This window comes from Pristiophorus japonicus, chromosome 8, assembly GCF_044704955.1.
Source record: "Pristiophorus japonicus isolate sPriJap1 chromosome 8, sPriJap1.hap1, whole genome shotgun sequence".
Taxonomy (NCBI): domain Eukaryota; kingdom Metazoa; phylum Chordata; class Chondrichthyes; family Pristiophoridae; genus Pristiophorus; species Pristiophorus japonicus.
The window spans coordinates 100998127-101017028 of record NC_091984.1 but is presented as its reverse complement, the minus strand read 5'-3'; the positions used below and the strand labels follow the sequence as shown (position 1 = coordinate 101017028).

The window sequence follows — 18902 nt, the reverse complement described above, 5'->3', positions numbered from 1 at the left end:
AGTAAAGAAGGCAAATGGTATGTTGGCCTTCATAGCTAGGGGATTTGAGTATAGGGGCAGGGATATCTTACTGCAGTTGCACAGGGTCTTCGTGAGGCCTCACCTGGAATATTGTGTTCAGTTTTAGTCTCCTAATCTGAGGAAGGACGTTCTTGCTATTAAGGGAGTGCAGCGAAGGTTCACCAGACTGATTCCAGGGATGTCTGGACTGACATATGAGGAGAGACTTGATCAACTGGACCTTTATTCACTGGAGTTTTGAAGGATGAGAGGGGATCTCATAGAAACGTATAGGATTCTGACAGGACTGGACAGGTTAGATGCGGGAAGAATGTTCCCGATGTTGGGGAAGTCCAGACCAGGGGACATAGTCTTAGGATAAGGGGTAGGCCATTTAGGACTGAGATGAGGAGAAACTTCTTCACTCAGAGAGTTGTTGACCTGTGGAATTCCCTGCCGCAGAGAGTTGTTGATGCCAGTTCATTGGATATGTTCAGAGGGAGTTAGATATGGCCCTTATGGCTAAAGAAATCAAGTGGTAGGGAGAGAAAGCAGGAAAGGGGTACTGAGGGAATGATCAGCCATGATCTTATTGAATGGCGGTGCAGGCTCGAGGAGCCGAATGGCCTGCTCCTGCACCTATTTTCTATGTTTCTATGTTTCTATGTTTCCTCCACAGTGTGTCCCCTGTGGCTGCAGCACGGCTGGTGGAAGGCTGCTACGTGTCAGAGCCAGAGACTACAGATGTCCTTTCAGGGCAACCTCAACCAGCTCTGGGCCTAGAAGGCCCGGCGGCAGGCTGCACCACATTAGGCTGGGCGGCGGCCAGCGACAAGTGGAGTGGCAGTGTTGGGGTCAGGAATGCTGTCATCCTGACAGAGGACAGCAGGTTCCTGCTTCACTGACACTTCCCTGGGGTAGCATCTGAGCATCCCCACCAGTCTGCTGGAGAACAGTTTGGTGGGCTGCTACGACACTGTGAGATCCCCGGTGGACTGTGATGGACCCGGTGAGGCCAGCAGTCAGAGCACGCATGGTAACCTGTTGAGACGGCATGAGAGCAGACTGAGACTCAATGCCAGCAGTCATTGACTGCATGAAACCAATCAGAGCACGTGTGGCATCCAGCTGAGACTGCATGAAAGCCGGCTGAACTTCCATGCCGCCAACCATTGTCTGATTTACAGCACTGGGATGTTGAGTTGCTTCCGCCTGTGAGGCAATGGAAGCTGCCACATCGCGCCATGACACGCATCAGGTGGTCTGGATCCACACAGTCTCTCTGGGAGTCCATCATCGTCTGCAGACTGGTAATGATGGGCTCCATGGTGTTCGCAGAGCTCTGTGCAATGCTGGAGGCATACTTCTCCATGCTCCGTACCACTGCCGAGAGTATCTCGGGCACCCTTGTCATTGTACCTATGATGTCAGTGTGCATGACCATCACCTGTTGTATAAACGCCTCCCCATCGAGCTCCTCATCTGAGCAGAACTCGCGCACGAACTCGCCCTCCTGCGAGGTGGCTCCTGAGGTTCCCTTTCCCCTTGGCCTTACTGCAGCCCGCTAGGCCCCAGTGCATCACCCAGTGCAGACCCCTCTACTAAGCTAACCTCTTAGGAATGCGTAGTGCCAATCTCTGCAGGTGAGGGATGCAATGACGCAGTGCTTGGCTCCTCCTCTTCTTTCTCTCCCTCCAGAGTCTGTTTGGAGGTGCTCTGGTGCAGGCTGCACAGCTTTTGCCTGGTTATCTGAAAGCATAAATGGCACAAGACTTGCATTAAGGTAAGGGCAGTGAGTCAGGAATGGAGCAAGGAATGCAGACAGAATCAGGAGCTGGAAAAGTGATAAAGCATTCTGGTATGGGGGGGTGAGGTGATATGAGAAAAGGAGAGGGGTTAAAGATACCATCTTGCAATGACTATAAGTATGTAACTGTAACTCATGCAGCTTGGTCTCCTCTTCCCCTTCCATAAAGATCTGAGCTATCAACGCACCCCTTCTAAAGTCAAATCCTTAGTCTTTATGAGCTTCCTGAAAATGCCAGCATGATTAATGCTCTTGATGAAAAAGTCCCTTAACATCTCCCCCCTGCAGGCATCGGAGAACTTAGAGACTGGCCAAAATCCGCAGTTCTGCCACAAAGTCCGAGATGTTTTGATCCTCCCAACGCCGGTGAGAGTAGAACCGGTGCCGGGCCATGTGTATGCTGCTTGCCGGCTTGAGATGCTCACTGATCAGCTGGCTGAGCTCTTCGAAGGACTTGTCCACTGGCTTTTGGGGTGCGAGCAGGTCTTTCATTAGTGCATACGTCTGTGGACCACAGCTGGTCAGTAGATGCGCCCTCCGCTTGTCAACCGCTGTCTCTTCCAGCCAATCCTTTGTGACAAAGCTCTGCTGGAGTCTTTCCACAAAGTCGTCCCAGTCTGTACCTGTACCCTTGTAATGCACACCTTGACCACAGGGAGTGAGCTCCTCACCTGGGCTTCCAGGTATAAAAGGGGAGGTCCCACCCAGGATCAGCAGTCTTTCGTCCTGGGAATAAAGTGAAGGTCACAGAGTGACTGTGTCTGATATATCCATGCCTCGTGTGAGTTTGTAACAAGGTGCAGAGACATTACATCTGGCGACGAGAACCGGGAATCACCGAACCACGAGGCAGCACAGAGGAACGGTACTGTGTGGGTGAGGACTGGGACGACTTTGTGGAAAGACTCCAGCAGAGCTTTGTCACAAAGGACTGGCTGGAAGAGACAGCGGCTGACAAGCGGAGGGCGAATCTACTGACCAGCTGTGGTCCACAGACGTATGCAGTAATGAAAGACCTGCTCGCACCCCAAAAGCCAGTGGACAAGTCCTTCGAAGAGCTCAGCCAGCTGATCAATGAGCATCTCAAGCCGGCAAGTAGCGTACACATGGCCCAGCACCGGTTCTACTCTCACCGGCGTTGGGAGGATCAAAACATCTCGGACTTTGTGGCAGAACTGCGGATTTTGGCCAGTCTCTAAGTTCTCCGATGCCTGCAGGGGGGAGATGTTAAGGGACTTTTTCATCAAGGGCATTAATCATGCTGGCATTTTCAGGAAGCTCATAAAGACTAAGGATTTGACTTTAGAAGGGGTGCGTTGATAGCTCAGATCTTTATGGAAGGGGAAGAGGAGACCAAGCTAATCTACGCACACAGCCCTGGTTTTAAAGTTGCGTTGAACCAGGGAATCAATGTTATAAAATTGACACAACCCCACAGGCAATCAAGGGCAATTCGACACCGTCCAGGCAGGCGGGCAAGGACAATTCGACACCGTCCAGGCAGGCAGGCAAGGGCAATTCGACACCACCCAGGTAGCAACAAGCTCCTGGCAACAGGGACAATGGAAAGGGGATCGGCAATTCACGCCATCAAGAGGAACAATACATCCTGTGATGGGATAATTAACATCCCCCATCAGAGTGCTTAGAAACAGCCAAAAATGCCATCAGAGAGGAATGCCTGGGAATAGTCCTTTTGTTAACAGCAATCTCAGCTCATGTTGGAGATGTGGGAGCAGACACACTGCAAAAATCTGCAGGTTCCAACTTTACACCTGCAGGATTTGTAATGTCAAGGGACACCTGGCCAGGATGTGCAAAAAGGCAGCAGCGAGGCTAGTCTGCGAGACAGAGGAACCAGACGAGGGGTCTGCAATGCAGGATGAGGCCTGGGGAACAACCATGGATGCTGAAGTTCAGAGAGTTCATGTGGCTGACATCCACAGCTCATACACCAAAACGCCATCCATGATGATGAAAGTCTTACTGAATGGCATCCCGGTGCACATGGAGCTGGATACCGGGGCTAGCCAGTCACTCATGAGCGGCCAACAATTTGAGAGACTATGGCCACACAGAGCTAGCAGGCTCAAATTGGAACGCATTGAGATGCAGCTACATACATACACCAAAGAGATCATCCCAGTGCTGGGCAGTGCAAACTTGTTGGTAACGCATAATGGATCACAGAACCGGCTGCCACTCTGCATTGTTCCGGGAAATGGCCCCGCGCTCTTGGGGAGGAGTTGGCTAGCTGAGATGAATTGGAAATGGGGGGATGTGCACGCCATTTCATCCGTGGAGCAAAGTTCATGCTCGCAGGTATTGCAAAAATTCGAGTCACTCTTTCAACCCGGTGTCAGAACGTTCAAGGGCACCAAAGTAGTGATACACATCACTCCGGACGCCAGACCAGTGCACCACAAAGCCAGAGCACTGCTGTACGTGATGCGTGAAAAAATTGAAAGTGAACTGGACAGGCTGCTCAGAGAGGGCATAATTTCGCCCGTTGAATTCAGTGACTGGGCAAGTCCCATTGTTCCCGTTCTCAAAGCAGATGGCTCGGTTAGGATTTGTGGCGCTACAAAGCCACCATCAACCGAGTGTCGCTGCAAGACCAATACCTGCTCCAGAGAGCGGAGGACCTTTTTGCCACGCTGGCAGGTGGTAAGCTGTTCACGAAGCTGGACCTCACTTCGGCCTACATGACTCAAGAACTGGCTGAAGAATCCAAGTTTCTAACCACCATCACGACACACAAAGGATTATTTGGGGTACTGAAGTTTCATGTTCAGCCATGAACTCATTGAATGGCGGTGCAGGCTAGAAGGGCTGAATGGCCTGCTCCTGCACCTATTTTCTATGTTTCTATGTTTCTATAGGTGCCCGTTTGGCATTTGTTCGGCAGCGGCTATCTTTCAGCGAATCATGGAAAGCTTGCTCAAGTCCATCCCTGGAACGATCGTGTTACAAGACAACATCTTTATAATGGGTCGAGACACTGAGGAACACCTCCGCAATCTGGAGGAGGTGCTACGCCGATTGGAACGGGTAGGCCTGCGGCTGAAAAAGGCCAAGTGTGTGTTTTTAGCCCCAGAGGTAGAGTTCCTGGGCAGGAGGGTTGCTGGATCCGGCCCATTGAATCAAAAACTGAGGCGATTCGCCGGGCGCCCAGGCCCGGCAACACGTCGGAGTTGCGATCATTCCTGGGACTCTTGAACTATTTTCGGAACTTCCTGCCGAACTTAAGCACATTGTTGGAGCCGTTACACATGCTCCTCTGTAAAGGTTGTGAATGGTCTTGGGGGAATTGTGAAGAACTGGCTTTCAATAAGGTGAGGAATCTGCTGTTGACAAACTGTTGACTTTGTATGACCCCTGTAAAAAATGTGTCATCCTACGGGGTTGGGTGTGTTTTACAGCAGGGTAATGATGACGGCCGACTCCAACCAGTGTCTTACGCCTCCAGGTCGCTCTCCCAGGCAGAGCATGGATACGGCATGGTCGAGAAGGAGGCACTCGCGTGTGTGTATGGTGTGAAAAAGATGCAGCAGTACCTTTTCAGTAGACGGTTCGAGCTAGAGACGGACCACAAGCCATTAACATCCCTGTTGTCCGACAGCAAGACTGTCAACGCTAATGCGTCAGCTCTCATACAGCGATGGGCCCTCACGCTGGCTACGTATGACTACACCATACAGCACCGGCCAGGCACCGAAAATTGCGCTTACGCGCTCAGCAGGCTCCCTCTGGCCACCACCGAGGGGGCGTCGGAGCAGAACACTGAGATGGTCATGGCCGTTGAGGCTTTTGACACTGTAGGCTCCCTCATAGCCCGCCAGATCAAACTCTGGACCAACAGGGACCCCCAGCTATCAATGATAAAGAAATGTGTCCTGACTGGGGACTGGGTGCCCACACACAGGGCGTGCCCCGAAAAAGTCAGGCCGTTTCAGAGATGGATAGATGAGCTCACCATCCAAGCCGACTGCCTGTTATGGGGCAGCCGGGTAGTCATGCCCCAGAAAGGAAGGGAAGCAGTCATCAGGGAACTCCACAGCGAGCACCCTGGCATCGTGTTAATGAAGGCCATTGCCCGGTCACACGTGTGGTGGCCGGGGATTGACTCAGACCTGGAACACTGGGTTCGTAGGTGCACGACGTGTGCCCAGCTGGGCAATGCCCCCAGGGAGGCCCCACTCAGCCCGTGGCCCTGGCCCACTAGGCCATGGTCATGTATTCACATGGACTATGCGGGCCCGTTCATGGGAAAAATGTTCCTGATCGTTGTCGATGTATACTCGAAGTGGATCGAGTGCATCATATTGAACTCGTGCACGACATCCATCACTGTGGAGAGTCTGCGTATGGTTTTTGTGACCCACGGCTTGCCGGACATCCTGGTCAGCGACAATGTTCGTGTTTCACCAGCCATGAATTCCAGGAGTTTATGTCGGGCAATGGGATCAAGCACGTCCGGACAGCGCCGTTCAAGCCGGTCTCCAATGGCCAGGTGGAACTGGCGGTCCAGATCATAAAGCAGGGCATGCTATGCATCCAAGGACCCTCCCTTCAGTACCGCCTATTGCGCCTCCTGCTGACCTACAGATCCCGGCCACACTCGCTCACGGGAGTCCCACCAGCGGAACTCCTCATGAAATGCATGCTCAAGACGCGGCTGTCCCTTATTCGCCCAGCCCTGGCAGACATTGTTGAGGGCAAGCACCAGTCCCAAACCGAGCTCCATGAGCGAGGCTCAAGGGGGAGGTGTATAGAAATAGATGACCCGGTATTTGTTCTTAACCATGCTTTGGGACCCAAATGGCTTGAGAGCACTGTAATTGGCAAAGAAGGAAACAGTATCATGGTGGTCAGACTAAACAATGGGCAGATATGCCGCAAACACTTAGACCAAGTAAAGACAAGGTTCAGTGCAGACACGGACGAACCGGAAGAAGAGCATGATGAGATAGCACCCACACCACTGCCAGCGCACGAGCAACAAAGACAGCCCTCAGCATGCACAGTCCCTGTGGTCAGCCCGGACAGGCCGGAATCACCAAATAACAGAGACGCGTGCTGAGGCTCAGCCACCAGAGCCACAATTGCGGCGCTCCACGAGAGAGCGCCGACCACCCGATAGACTTAACCTCTGAAACTAAAAGACCTAAGGGGGGGTGGTGATGTCATGTATTTCACCATCTTGCAATGACTATAAGTATGTAACTGTAACTCATGCATACTGAACCTATACCCTTGTAATGCACACCCTGACCACAGGGAGTGAGCTCCTCACCTGGGCTTCCAGGTATAAAAGGGGAGGTCCCACCCAGGATCAGCACTCTATAGTTCTGGGAATAAAGTGAAGGTCACAGAGTGACCGTGTCTGATATATCCATGCCTCGTGTGAGTTTGTAACAAGGTGCAGAGACACTACAGATACCATTATTTCCCCCAATGGGGTTGACATCTATGCCAGCCATGGCATCCACCACCAACAGTCGCATGAGCCCCAGCACTCGCTCCTCAATGTTGGAGAGGGTTCGCAGGTCAAGTGCCCCTCCTCCACTCCTTTGCTGCTCCCATCTGCTATGTGCCATCTTGGTCTGCAAAAGAAAGAAAATGGTGTAAGAATCTATCAATATATGTGGAAGATATGCCTGCCATGAATGAATAGCTGTGAATGTAGGCAAAGCGTGAGATGAGGATGCGAGTGTGAGTATCTGCAGATGCTTGGTGGTTGAGTAGTTTTTCGTTTTCTTTTCTATATCCCCAGGGAGGCCCTTTAGCATTGTTGTTGCCAATTTAAGTTAATCTAATAGTTAAGTCATGGCAGGAGAGTTCGGACACGTGTTATGCTCCTCCTGTACTATGTGGGAAGTCAGGGACGCTTCCGGTGTCCCTGATGACTATGTGTGCCCGAAGTGTGTCTGCCTCTAGCTCCTCACAGACCGCATTGCGGAACTGGAGCTGTGGGTGGATTCACCTCTGGAGCATCCACGATGCTGAGAATGACGTGAGTAGCACGTATATCGAGTTGGTCTTACCGCAGGTAAAGGATCCACAGCCAGATAGGGAATGGAAGACCAACAGAAAGAGCAGTGCAAGGAAGGTAGTGCAGGGGTCCCCTGTGGTCATCCCCCTGCAATACAGATACACCGCTTTGAGTACTGTTGAGAGGGATGACTCATCAGGGGAGGGCAGCAGCAGCCAAGTTCATGGTACCGTGGGTGGCTCTGCTGCACAGGAGGGCAGGAAAATGGGTGGGAGAGCGATAGTAATAGGGGATTCAATTGTAAGAGGAATAGATAGGAGTTTCTGCGGCCACAACCAAGACTCCAGGGTGGTATGTTGCCTCCCTAGTGCAAGGGTCAAGGATGTCTCGAGCGGATGCAGGACATTCTGAAAAGGGAGGGTGAACAGCCAATTGTCATGGTACATATAGGTACCAACGATATAGGTAAAAAACGGGGTGAGGTCCTATGAGGTGAATTTAAGGAGCTAGGAGTTAAATTTAAAAGTAGGACCTCAAAGGTAGTAATTTCAGGATTGCTACCGGTGCCACGTGCTAGTCAGAGTAGGAATCGCAGGATAGCTCAGATGAATACGTGGCTTGAGCAGTGGTGCAGAAGGGAGGGATTCAAATTCCTGGGGCATTGGGGGAGGTGGGACCAGTACAAACCGGACGGTCTGCACCTGGGCAGGACTGGAACCAATGTCCTAGGGGGAGTGTTTGCTAGTGCTGTTGGGGAGGAGTTAAACTAATATGGCAGGGGGATGGAAACCTATGCAGGAAGACAGAGGGGAATAAAATGGAGTCAGAAGCAAAAGATAGAAAGGAGAATTGTAAAAGTGGAGGGCAGAGAAACCCAAGGCAAAAAACAAAAAGGGCCACATTACACCAAATTTCTAAAGGGGCAAAGTGTGTTAGAAAGAGAAGCCCGAAGGCTCTGTGACGCAATGCAAGGAGTATTCAGAATAAGGTGGACGAATTAACTGCGCAGATAGCAGTTAACGGTTATGATGTCATTGGCATCACGGAGACATGGCTCCAGGGTGACCAAGGCTTGGGAACTCAACATCCAGGGGTATTCAGCATTTAGGAAGGATAGACAGAAAGGAAAAGGAGGCGGGGTGGCATTGCTGGTTAAAGAGGAAATTAATGCAATAGTAAGGAGGGACATTAGCTTGGATGATGTGGAATCAGTATGGGTGGAGCTGCGGAATTCCAAAGGGCAGAAAACGCTAGTGAGAGTTGTGTACAGACCATCAAACAGTAGTAGTGAGGTTTGGGGATAGCATCAAACAAGAAATAAGGGATGTGTGCAATAAAGGTACAGCAGTTATCATGGGCGACTTTAATCTACATATTGATTGGGCTAGCCAAACTGGTAGCACTGTAGTGGAGGAGGATTTCCTGGAGTGTATTAGGGATGGTTTTCTAGACCAATATGTCGAGGAACCAACTAGAGAGCTGGCCATCCTAGACTGGGTGGTGTGTAATGAGAAGGGACTAATTAGAATCTTGTTGTGCGAGGCCCCTTGGGAAAGAGTGACCATAATATGGTAGAATTCTTCATTAAGATGGAGAGTGACACAATTAATTCGGAAACTAGGGTCCTGAACTTAAGGAAAGGTAACTTCGACGGTATGAGGCGTGAATTGGCTAAAATAGACTGGCAAAGGATACTTAAAGAGTTGACGGTGGATAAGCAATGGCAAACATTTAAAGATCACATGGATGAACTTCAGCAATTGTACATCCCTGTCTAGAGTAAAAATAAAATGGGGAAGGTGGCTCAACCGTGGTTAACAAGGGAAATTAAGGATAGTGTTAAAGCCGAGGAATAGGCATAAAATTTGGCGAGAAAAAGTAACAAACCTGAGGACTGGGAGAAATTTAGAATTCAACAGAGGAAGGCTAAGGATTTAATTAAGAGGGGGAAAATAGATTACGAGAGGAAGCTTGCCGGGAACATAAAAACTGACTGCAAAAGCTTCTATAAATATGTGAAGAGAAAAAGATTAGTGAAGACAAACGTAGGTCCCTTAGTCGGATTCAGGTGAATTTATAATGGGGAATAAAGAAATGGCAGTCCAATTGAACAAATACTTTGTTTCTATGATTGAACTAGGGGACAGTAGGTCTAGTGAGAAGGAGGTACTGAAGGAGATCCTTATTAGGCAGGAAATTGTGTTAGGAAAATCGATGGGATTGAAGGCTGATAGATCCCTGGGGCCTGATAGTCTGCATCCCAGAGTACTTAAGGAAATGGCCCTAGAAATAGTGGATGCATTGGTGATCATTTTCCAACAGTCTATTGACTCTGGATCAGTTCCTATGGACTGGAGGGTAGCTAATGTAACACCACTTTTTTAAAAAGGAGGGAGAGAGAAAACGGGTAATTATAGACCGGTTAGCCTGACATCAGTAGTGGGGAAAACATTGGAATCAATCATTAAGGATGAAATAGCAGCGCATTTGGAAAGCAGTGACAGGATCGGACCAAGTCAGCATGGATTTATGAAAGGGAAATCATGCTTGACGAATCTTCTGGAATTTTTTGAGGATGTAACTAGCAGAGTGGACAAGAGAGAACTAGTGGATGTGGTGTATTTGGACTTTCAAAAGGCTTTTGACAAGGTCCCGCACAAGAGATTGGTGTGCAAAATCAAAGCACATGGTATTGGGGGTAATGTACTGACGTGGATAGAGAACTGGTTGGCAGACAGGAAGCAGAGAGTCGGGATAAACGGGTCCTTTTCAGAATGGCAGGCAGTGACTAGTGGAGTGCCGCAGGGCTCAGTGCTGGGACCCGAGCTCTTTACAATATGCATTAACGATTTAGATGAAGGAATTGAGTGTAATATCTCCAAGTTTGCGGATGACACTAAACTGGGTGGTGGTGTGAGCAGCGAGGAGGACGCTAAGAGGCTGCAGGGTGACTTGGACAGATTAGGTGAGTGGGCAAATGCATGGCATATGCAGTATAATGTGGATAAATGTGAGGTTATCCATTTTGGCGACAAAAACACAAAGGCAGAATATTATCTGGATGGCACATTAGGAAAAGGGGAGGTGCAACGAGACATGGGTGTCACTGAAAGTGGGCATGCAGGTACAGCAGGCGGTGAAGAAGGCAAATGGTATGTAGGCGATTTGAATATAGGAGCAGGGAGGTCTTACTGCAGTTGTACAGGGCCTTAGTGGGGCCTCACCTGGAATATTGTGTACAGTTTTGGTCTCCTAATCTGAGGAAGGACTTTCTTGCTATTGAGGGAGTGCAGCGAAGGTTCACCAAACTGATTCCAGGGATGGCTGGACTGACAAATGAGGAGAGACTGGATCAACTGGGCCTTTATTCACTGGAGTTTAGAAGGATGAGAGGGGATCTCATAGAAACGTATAGGATTCTGACGGGATTGGACAGGTTAGATGCGGGAAGAATGTTCCTGATGTTGGGGAAGTCCAGAACCAGGTGACACAGTCTTAGGATAAGGGGTAGGTCATTTAAGACTGAGATGAGAAGAAACTTCTTCAGTCAGAGAGTTGTTAACCTGTGGAATTCCCTGCCGCAGAGAGTTGTTGATGCCAGTTCATTGGATATATTCAAGAGGGAGTTAGATATGGCCCTTACGGCTAAGGGGATCAAGGGGGATGGAGAGAAAGCAGGAAAGGGGTACTGAGGGAATGATCAGCCATGATCTTATTGAATGGTGGTGCAGGCTCGAAGGGCCGAATGGCCTACTCCTGCACCTATTTTCTATGTTTCTATGTTTCTAAGTGTTGGTTTTCACAGTGTGCGCAGACAGAGGTTGAGAGGCTCGTATGGAGGAGGTGTGGAAGCTTGTACTCACTATTGACCACCTGACATAGATTGTTGAATTTTTTGCAGCACTGTGTGAGTCTTCTCTGCACCACAGTGCTTGCCGACAACTCCCGGGCCACCTCTTGCCACATGGCACGGAACACCTGTGGTGATGGCCGCCTTTCCAAGGCAGGGAAGAGGGAAGCCCTCCTGGTTTCTCATGCCCCCCCACCAATGCCTCCAATGCCACATCACTGAATCTGGTGGCCCTCTCCCTTGAAGGGAGATTTACAGCAGCCATTTCACCCCCTTCCTGGACTCCATAGATCAGTGAATGAGTTGAGCGATGCTGAAAATAAACATCAGCACATTCAAATGACCATCCCTTTAAGAGCCTGTTGGAGCTGCAGTTAAGGATTGAAAGCTGATTGTTGAATGGAACTCAGCTGAAATTGGGAAAGTGGCTGTGAATAGTGCCCCTGCAACACCCAGCTAATGCCGTTAGTGCCTCATTTACCGGCCGCCTTCACTCCTGTGGCGAAAACGTCCAATTTGCCACAATTTGGCAACCCACCTCACCAGGTGCTAAATTTTCTCTGAGAAAAAAAATTACCACCCCAAACGGGGTGCTGCCCAATTTCGTTTGTGACTCCAACTGTTGCACATTATGCACCCTTGTCCTGCTCAACCTCTCTTTTATGTTTGACACAGTTGACCACTTCATCCAAATCCACTGCTGCTTTTGCATGGTCCATCTTCAAGGAATTACCCATGCTTGCTTCTCCTTCTGCCCCTATATAGTCACCTCAGGAATGCCCTAAAATTCTTTCCCTGGATCCCTCCTTTTTTCCATTTACATGTAACAATATTATCTGCAGACCTGGAGTAAGCTCCTACATATATGCCAACAACCAGCTCTGCATTTCCACCACCCTCAACTTCACAACTTTCAATGTTGCCAGATTGCTTGATCAAAATCAAGCCATGGATGAGACAGAACTTTTTCAAATTCAGCATCACCAAGATCAAAGCATCCTATTTTCCTCCTGCCAACAACTCTGTACCCCTTTTTCCACTTCATTTCTGAAGCATACAGTGTGCAATTTTGATATCCTATTTGACCCTGCGCTGTGTTTCAAACTCCATATTTTATCCATCACCAAGATCATCTATTCTACCTCGAACATCATGCGGCTGTATACCTACCTACCCCGTCTCCCACCCTCCGTCACTGCTAAAAATCTGATCCACATTGTTGTTACCTCCCCACACTTGGCTTCTGCAATGACCTCTTCACAAGGCTCCAAACTCTATTACAAACTTCAACTTCTCCAAATCATTGCTGCCTGTCCAGCTGTAAATTAGTTTTTTTATACAGTGATTAATTCAAAGTATATTTTTAGCTATGTCAGAATGGAAAGAATTGTAGTTGATCACATCCTTCATCTCTCGACAGGAATGAATCCATGAGAAAGTGAAAAAAGCCAAACTTCATCAATCGAACTGCCACATGACTTGGGAGAGGCCACTTCTCCATTCTCATTATGTCAAGTGTATCTCTGTAATTGTCTATTCATGAAATGTGCAGAAATTACATATTCAGAACTCTGAGCAGATGGTACTCTGGATTGGCACAAGGAAATGCCCAGCACATTGTGGTTTTACAGTGGCATGCTTCTCCAGCTCAAATCCCAGTCCAAAGTGTGAAACCATGTTGAAATGAAAAGAGCTGCCACAGCTCGCAAGTTGTTATGATGTGGAATGCATGGCCTGAAAGAGTGGTGGAAGCAGATACAATAGTAACTTTCAAGAGTGAATTTGATAGGTGTATGAAAGGGAAAAAAATAGCAGGAGTATGAGGAAAGAGCTAACCAGACTGATTCCCGGGATGGCGGGACTGACCTATCAAGAAAGACTGGATCAACTGGGCTTGTATTCACTGGAGTTCAGAAGAATGAGAGGGGACCTCATAGAAACGTTTAAAATACTGACGGGGTTAGACAGGTTAGATGCAGGAAGAATGTTCCCAATGTTGGGGAAGTCCAGAACCAGGGGTCACAGTCTAAGGATAAGGGGTAAGCCATTTAGGACCGAGATGAGGAGGAATTTCTTCACCCAGAGAGTGGTGAACCTGTGGAATTCTCTACCACAGAAAGTTGTTGAGGCCAATTCACTAAATATATTCAAAAAGGAGTTAGATGAAGTCCTTACTACTAGAGGAATCAAGGGGTATGGTGAGAAAGCAGGAATGGGGTACTGAAGTTGCATGTTCAGCCATGAACTCATTGAATGGCGGTGCAGGCTAGAAGGGCCGAATGGCCTACTCCTGCACCTATTTTCTATGTTTCTCTATGTTTCTATGAATAGCTGGTACAGGCATGATGGGTCGAATGGCCTGTAAGATTCTTTGATTCTATGGAAAATTAACACTGATTATATACAGTACATCCAGGTAAATATATTATGCTTGTAGCATTTCAATAATGAAAATTAAAAAGGGAGTCTAAATGCACACCCTATCAGAACTCTAGATTTGACAGTCCATGGTAGTGTACTAGATTATAAAATGACCTTGCCTAGTCAGCTGGCCCCATACACTGACATATTAAACTGGTAATTTTATACATTGTAATTTTGAATCTAATCATTGCACCATTTTGTTTTGCAGGTAGCACTGGATGCAGCAACCTGCAATTGGGGAATCAAGGTGGAACATGCTGAAATGTAGGTTTAAAGAAGAAAATTCATATGCAGTCATGTTCAGAAATCAATCATAAATTATCATTAATTTCAAGTTCCAGCCTTCGCTCAGTGGAAGCTCCCCATTCCAGGATTAAAGCACATAATCTAAACTGACCAGTAATGAGGGAGAGCTGCATTATCAGTGGTACCATGTTTAGAAGCCCTCCAGCAACGACATATGGGACGGAGTCTGGGCCTCCTCCACGATGGCTGGAGCTCTCCTTCCCCACTGGCCTCTTCTCCACTTCCAACACATGCTGAGTTCCATGGCTACGACTCCTCTGCCCTCCCACCCTGAACCCCGGTGGGCCACTGACCGTCCCAATGCCTGCCCCTAACCAGGCCTTGGACCACCTACCACCACGGGCGCTTACCCAGCACCGAGCCTGCGGCCAACAACTAGGCCCATATAGCAGTGCCTGGTCTCCAGTCGTCTTGGACCCCCTTGCTACTGGATCAAGACCTCGCTCAGCTAAGCCCGTGTGGTAGCCGGTGTGCAACGGCCACTCCACGTTAAAACAACTCACACACAGGCATCTTCCACGCCGTTAACATGAAGTTCGGGACCTGGAACGTCAGGACCCTCATGGACAACCCCAACAGCGACAGGCCGGAACGCCACACCACCATAGTTGCCCGGGAACTTAAACGCTTTGATAGACATTGCCGTCCTAAGCGAGACCCGGCGGGCAGGGGAAGGCCAGCTCAAGGAACAAAGTGGAGGTTACACCACCTTCTGGAAAGGGAAACCAGAGGAAGAAAGCCGTCTCCACGGAGTCGGCTTTGCCATCAAAAACGAGTTGGTTGACCACCTCAAAGTCTCCCCCTGCAGGGTTAACGAACGGCACATGACTCTTCAACTCATCCTATTCTGGAACCAATGCGCCACAGTCATCAGAGTGTATGCACCAACACTCAATGCAACTGATGAAGCCAAAGAGAGTTTTTACTTCAACCTTGAAAAATCCCTGTTCTGTGTCCCCGCGGGTGACAAACTGATCCTCCTCGGTGACTTCAATGCCAGGGTTGGCAAGGACAGAACTCTGGGCAGGCGTGATTGGCAGAGAGGGGTAGGGAAAGCCAACTCCAGTGGTACCCTACTCCTGAGAACATGTCTAGAACATGAACTTGTCATCACCAACACCTTGTTCCACCAGAGGGACAAATACAAGGCTTCGTGGCAACACTCTCACTACAAGCACTGGCATCTGCTCGACTATGTCATCGTCCGAGCCAGGGATCGCAAGGATGTGCGCATCACCCGCACCATGACAGGAGCTGACGACTGCTGGACAGACCACGCCCTAATCCAATCCATCATCGACATCAACGTAGCCCCAAAGCGGAGAGGGTAATAGAAGCAGTGCAGCAAAAAAGTCAATGCCGGAGCACTTAAGGACTCAGCTCAGAGAGCCCTATACAGCCAGCGCTTCACAGCTAACCTGGCGTGCCTTGATGACCCCGAGATGCAGAAGGCCCACAGCGTTTGGTCTGCCCTCCAGACCTCCATAACCAGTGCCTGCAAAGAGACGCTCGGTCACTCAACCAGGAAACACCAGGACTGGTTTGATGAGACTGATCAGGAGATCCAAGAGCTAATAGATCGCAAACCCAGGGCATTTCTGAGCCTTAAACAACAACCCAACGCAGGAGCAGCAAAGCAGCATTACAGACGGCTCAAGGCTGAGGTCCAACAAAAAACCTGGGACCAAAAAAACAGGTGGTAGATGGAGAAAGGAGTTACAGCAGCTGGCCGACAGCCATGATGTGCGAGGATTCATCATCGCAGTCAAGGCCACCTACGGGCCAAACACCCAAGGCCCCACCCCGCTGCTGGCCAAGAACAGGGAAACACTCATCAAGGACACCAAGGCAGTCAGGGCCCGCTGGAAGGAGCACTTCGAAGATCTCCTCAATAGAGACTCTGCCTTTGACTCGAGTGTTCTCGACTCCATCCCACAGCATGCTACCCACCACCACCCCAGTGAGACCCCAACACTGCACGAGGTAGAAAAAGCCATAAGACAGCTTAAAAACAACAAGGCTACGGGAGTGGATGGAATCCCTGCTGAGGCACTGAAGTATGGTGGAGAGGCACTGCTAGCGTGAATACACAACCTCATCTCTCTCATCTGGAGGGAAGAGAGCATGCCGTGGGATTTCAGAAATGCAGTAATCGTGACCATCTTTAAAAAGGGGACAAGTCTGACTGTGGCAACTACAGAAGAATCCTTCATCTATCAGCCACTGGGAAGGTTGTCGCTAGAGTCCTCCTCAACAGTTTTCCTCCCGTGGCCGAGGAACTCCTCCCGTGGCCGAGGAACTCCTCCCGAAGTCACAGTGTGGATTTCGTCCCCTACGGGGCACAATGGACATGATTTTTGCAGCGGGACAGTTACAGTAAAAATGCAGGGAATAGCACCAGCCCTTATACATGGCCTTCTTCGACCTTACAAAGGTCTTTGACACTGTCAACCGCGAGGGTCTATGGAGCGTCCTCCTCCGTTACAGATGTCCCCAAAAGTTCGTCATCATCCTCCGCCTGCTCCACGACGACATGCAGGCCGTGATCCTTACCAACAGATGCATCACAGACCCAATACATGTTCGAACTGGGGTTAAACAGGGCTGCGTCATCACTCCAACCCTCTTCTCAATCTTTCTCGCTGCCATGCTCCACCTCAGTCAACAAGCTCCCCGCTGGAGTGGAACTAAATTACAGAACCAGTGGGAACGTGTTCAACCTGCGCCGTCTCCAGGCCAGGTCCAAGACCACCCTAACCTCTGTCGTAGAGCTACAGTACATGGACGATGCCTGCGTCTGCGCACATACAGAGGCTGAACTCTGGGACATAGTCAACGTATTTACTGAGGCGTACGAAAGCATAGGCCTCACGCTAAACATTTGTAAGACAAAGGTCCTCCACCAGCCAGTCCTCACCGCACAGCACTGCCCACCAGTCAGCAAGATCCACGGCACGGCCCTGGACATCGTGGACCACTTCCCATATCTCGGGAGCCTCCTGTCAACAAGAGCAGACATCAACAACGAGATCCAACACCGCCTCCAGTGTGCTGATGCAGCCTTCGGCCGCCTTCGGAAAAGAGTGTTTGAAGACCAGGCCCTCAAAACTGCCACCAAGCTCATGGTCTACAGGGCTGTAGTAATACCCACCCTCCTGTCTGGCTCAGAGACATGGACCATGTACAGTAGCCACCTCAAGTCGCTGGAGAAATATCACCAACGATGTTTCCGCACGATCCTACAAATCCCCTGGGAGGACAGGCGCACCAACATCAGCGTCCTCGTCCAGGCTAACATCCCCAGCATTGAAGCACTGACCACACTCGATCAGCTCCGCTGGGCAGGCCACATAGCTTGCATGCCAGACACGAGACTCCCAAAGCAAGTGCTCTACGCGGAGCTCCTTCATGGCAAATGAGCCAAAGGTGGGCAGCGGAAACGTTACTAGGACACCCTCAAAGCCTCCCTGATAAAGTGCGACATCCCCACCTACACCTGGGAGTCTTTGGCCAAAGACCGCCCTAAGTGGAGGAAGTGCATCCGAGAGGGCGCTGAGCACCTCGAGTCTCAACGCCGAGAGCGTGTAGAAATCAAGCGCAGGCAGCGGAAAGAGCGTGCGGCAAACCAGTCTCACCCACCCCTTCCCTCAACGACTATCTGTCCCACCTGTGACAGAGTCTGTGGCTCTCGTATTGGACTGTTCAGCCACCAAAGAACTCCCTTCAAGAGTGGAAGCAAGTCTTCCTCAATTCTGAGGGACTACCTATGATGAGATGATGATTTTAGAGAATGCAGCTCTCCCCCATCTGCCTGTTCAGACGTGCCTAAAAGAATCCATGGCACTTTTGCAAAGAAGAGCAGGGATTTGTCCTGGCCAACATTCACTGTCATCTAGTCATCTATTGTTGTTTGTGGAAACTTACAATGTGCAAATTAATTTTTGAATTTGCCTATGTAACAACTACATTTTAAAAAGTAGTTAATTGGCTGTGAAGGGCAATGGGATGTCCTTAGAACATGAAAGACTATATAAATGCCTTTCTTTTTGCAAAGTAAATATTTTTGCATCGAGACGACGCTTTCAATTTCTGTTGATTTTTGTAATTTGAAAGAATACAATATCTTCAAATATTCTTTCTAAAAATTAAATCCGTAAATATGTTTTAAATGCCAGCATTTTTGTTTAAGTTGAAAATCTGAATACACCATAGCTCAGCTGAGACATGGGCTATAGAACCTTCACTTTTGTGCTTGGGCAATATTTCCGGCATGGGCATTAAAGGGTTTTCAGATCGCCGGCTTCTCGCCCATTCTCAAAACACCTAGTTCACATTTTTGAAAATGGGCATTACCACGAGCGATATCAAATGGGCGGTCGTGTAAATGTTTTTGACCTTCTGCTGTAAAGTGTGGCCGTCCTTAGCAATGACATGGCAATGCTCAACTCCCGTGATTCTGAAGGTCAAGGGTCACCATGACATGAGAGAGAGAGAGATCGAGATCGAGATCGATTTGGGAG

General features: G+C 49.4%; 1 protein-coding gene across 1 annotated transcript in view; it reads left to right on the top strand.

The window, feature by feature from the left end:
• The window catches only part of LOC139269144 (podocin-like), a 95532-nt gene that overhangs the window by 59871 nt on the left and 16759 nt on the right, over positions 1 to 18902 (top strand). The window contains exon 6 of the mRNA XM_070888245.1: positions 14285 to 14340. Coding sequence (XP_070744346.1) covers positions 14285 to 14340 — 56 coding nt within the window. The remainder of the gene's footprint in view (positions 1 to 14284; positions 14341 to 18902) is intronic.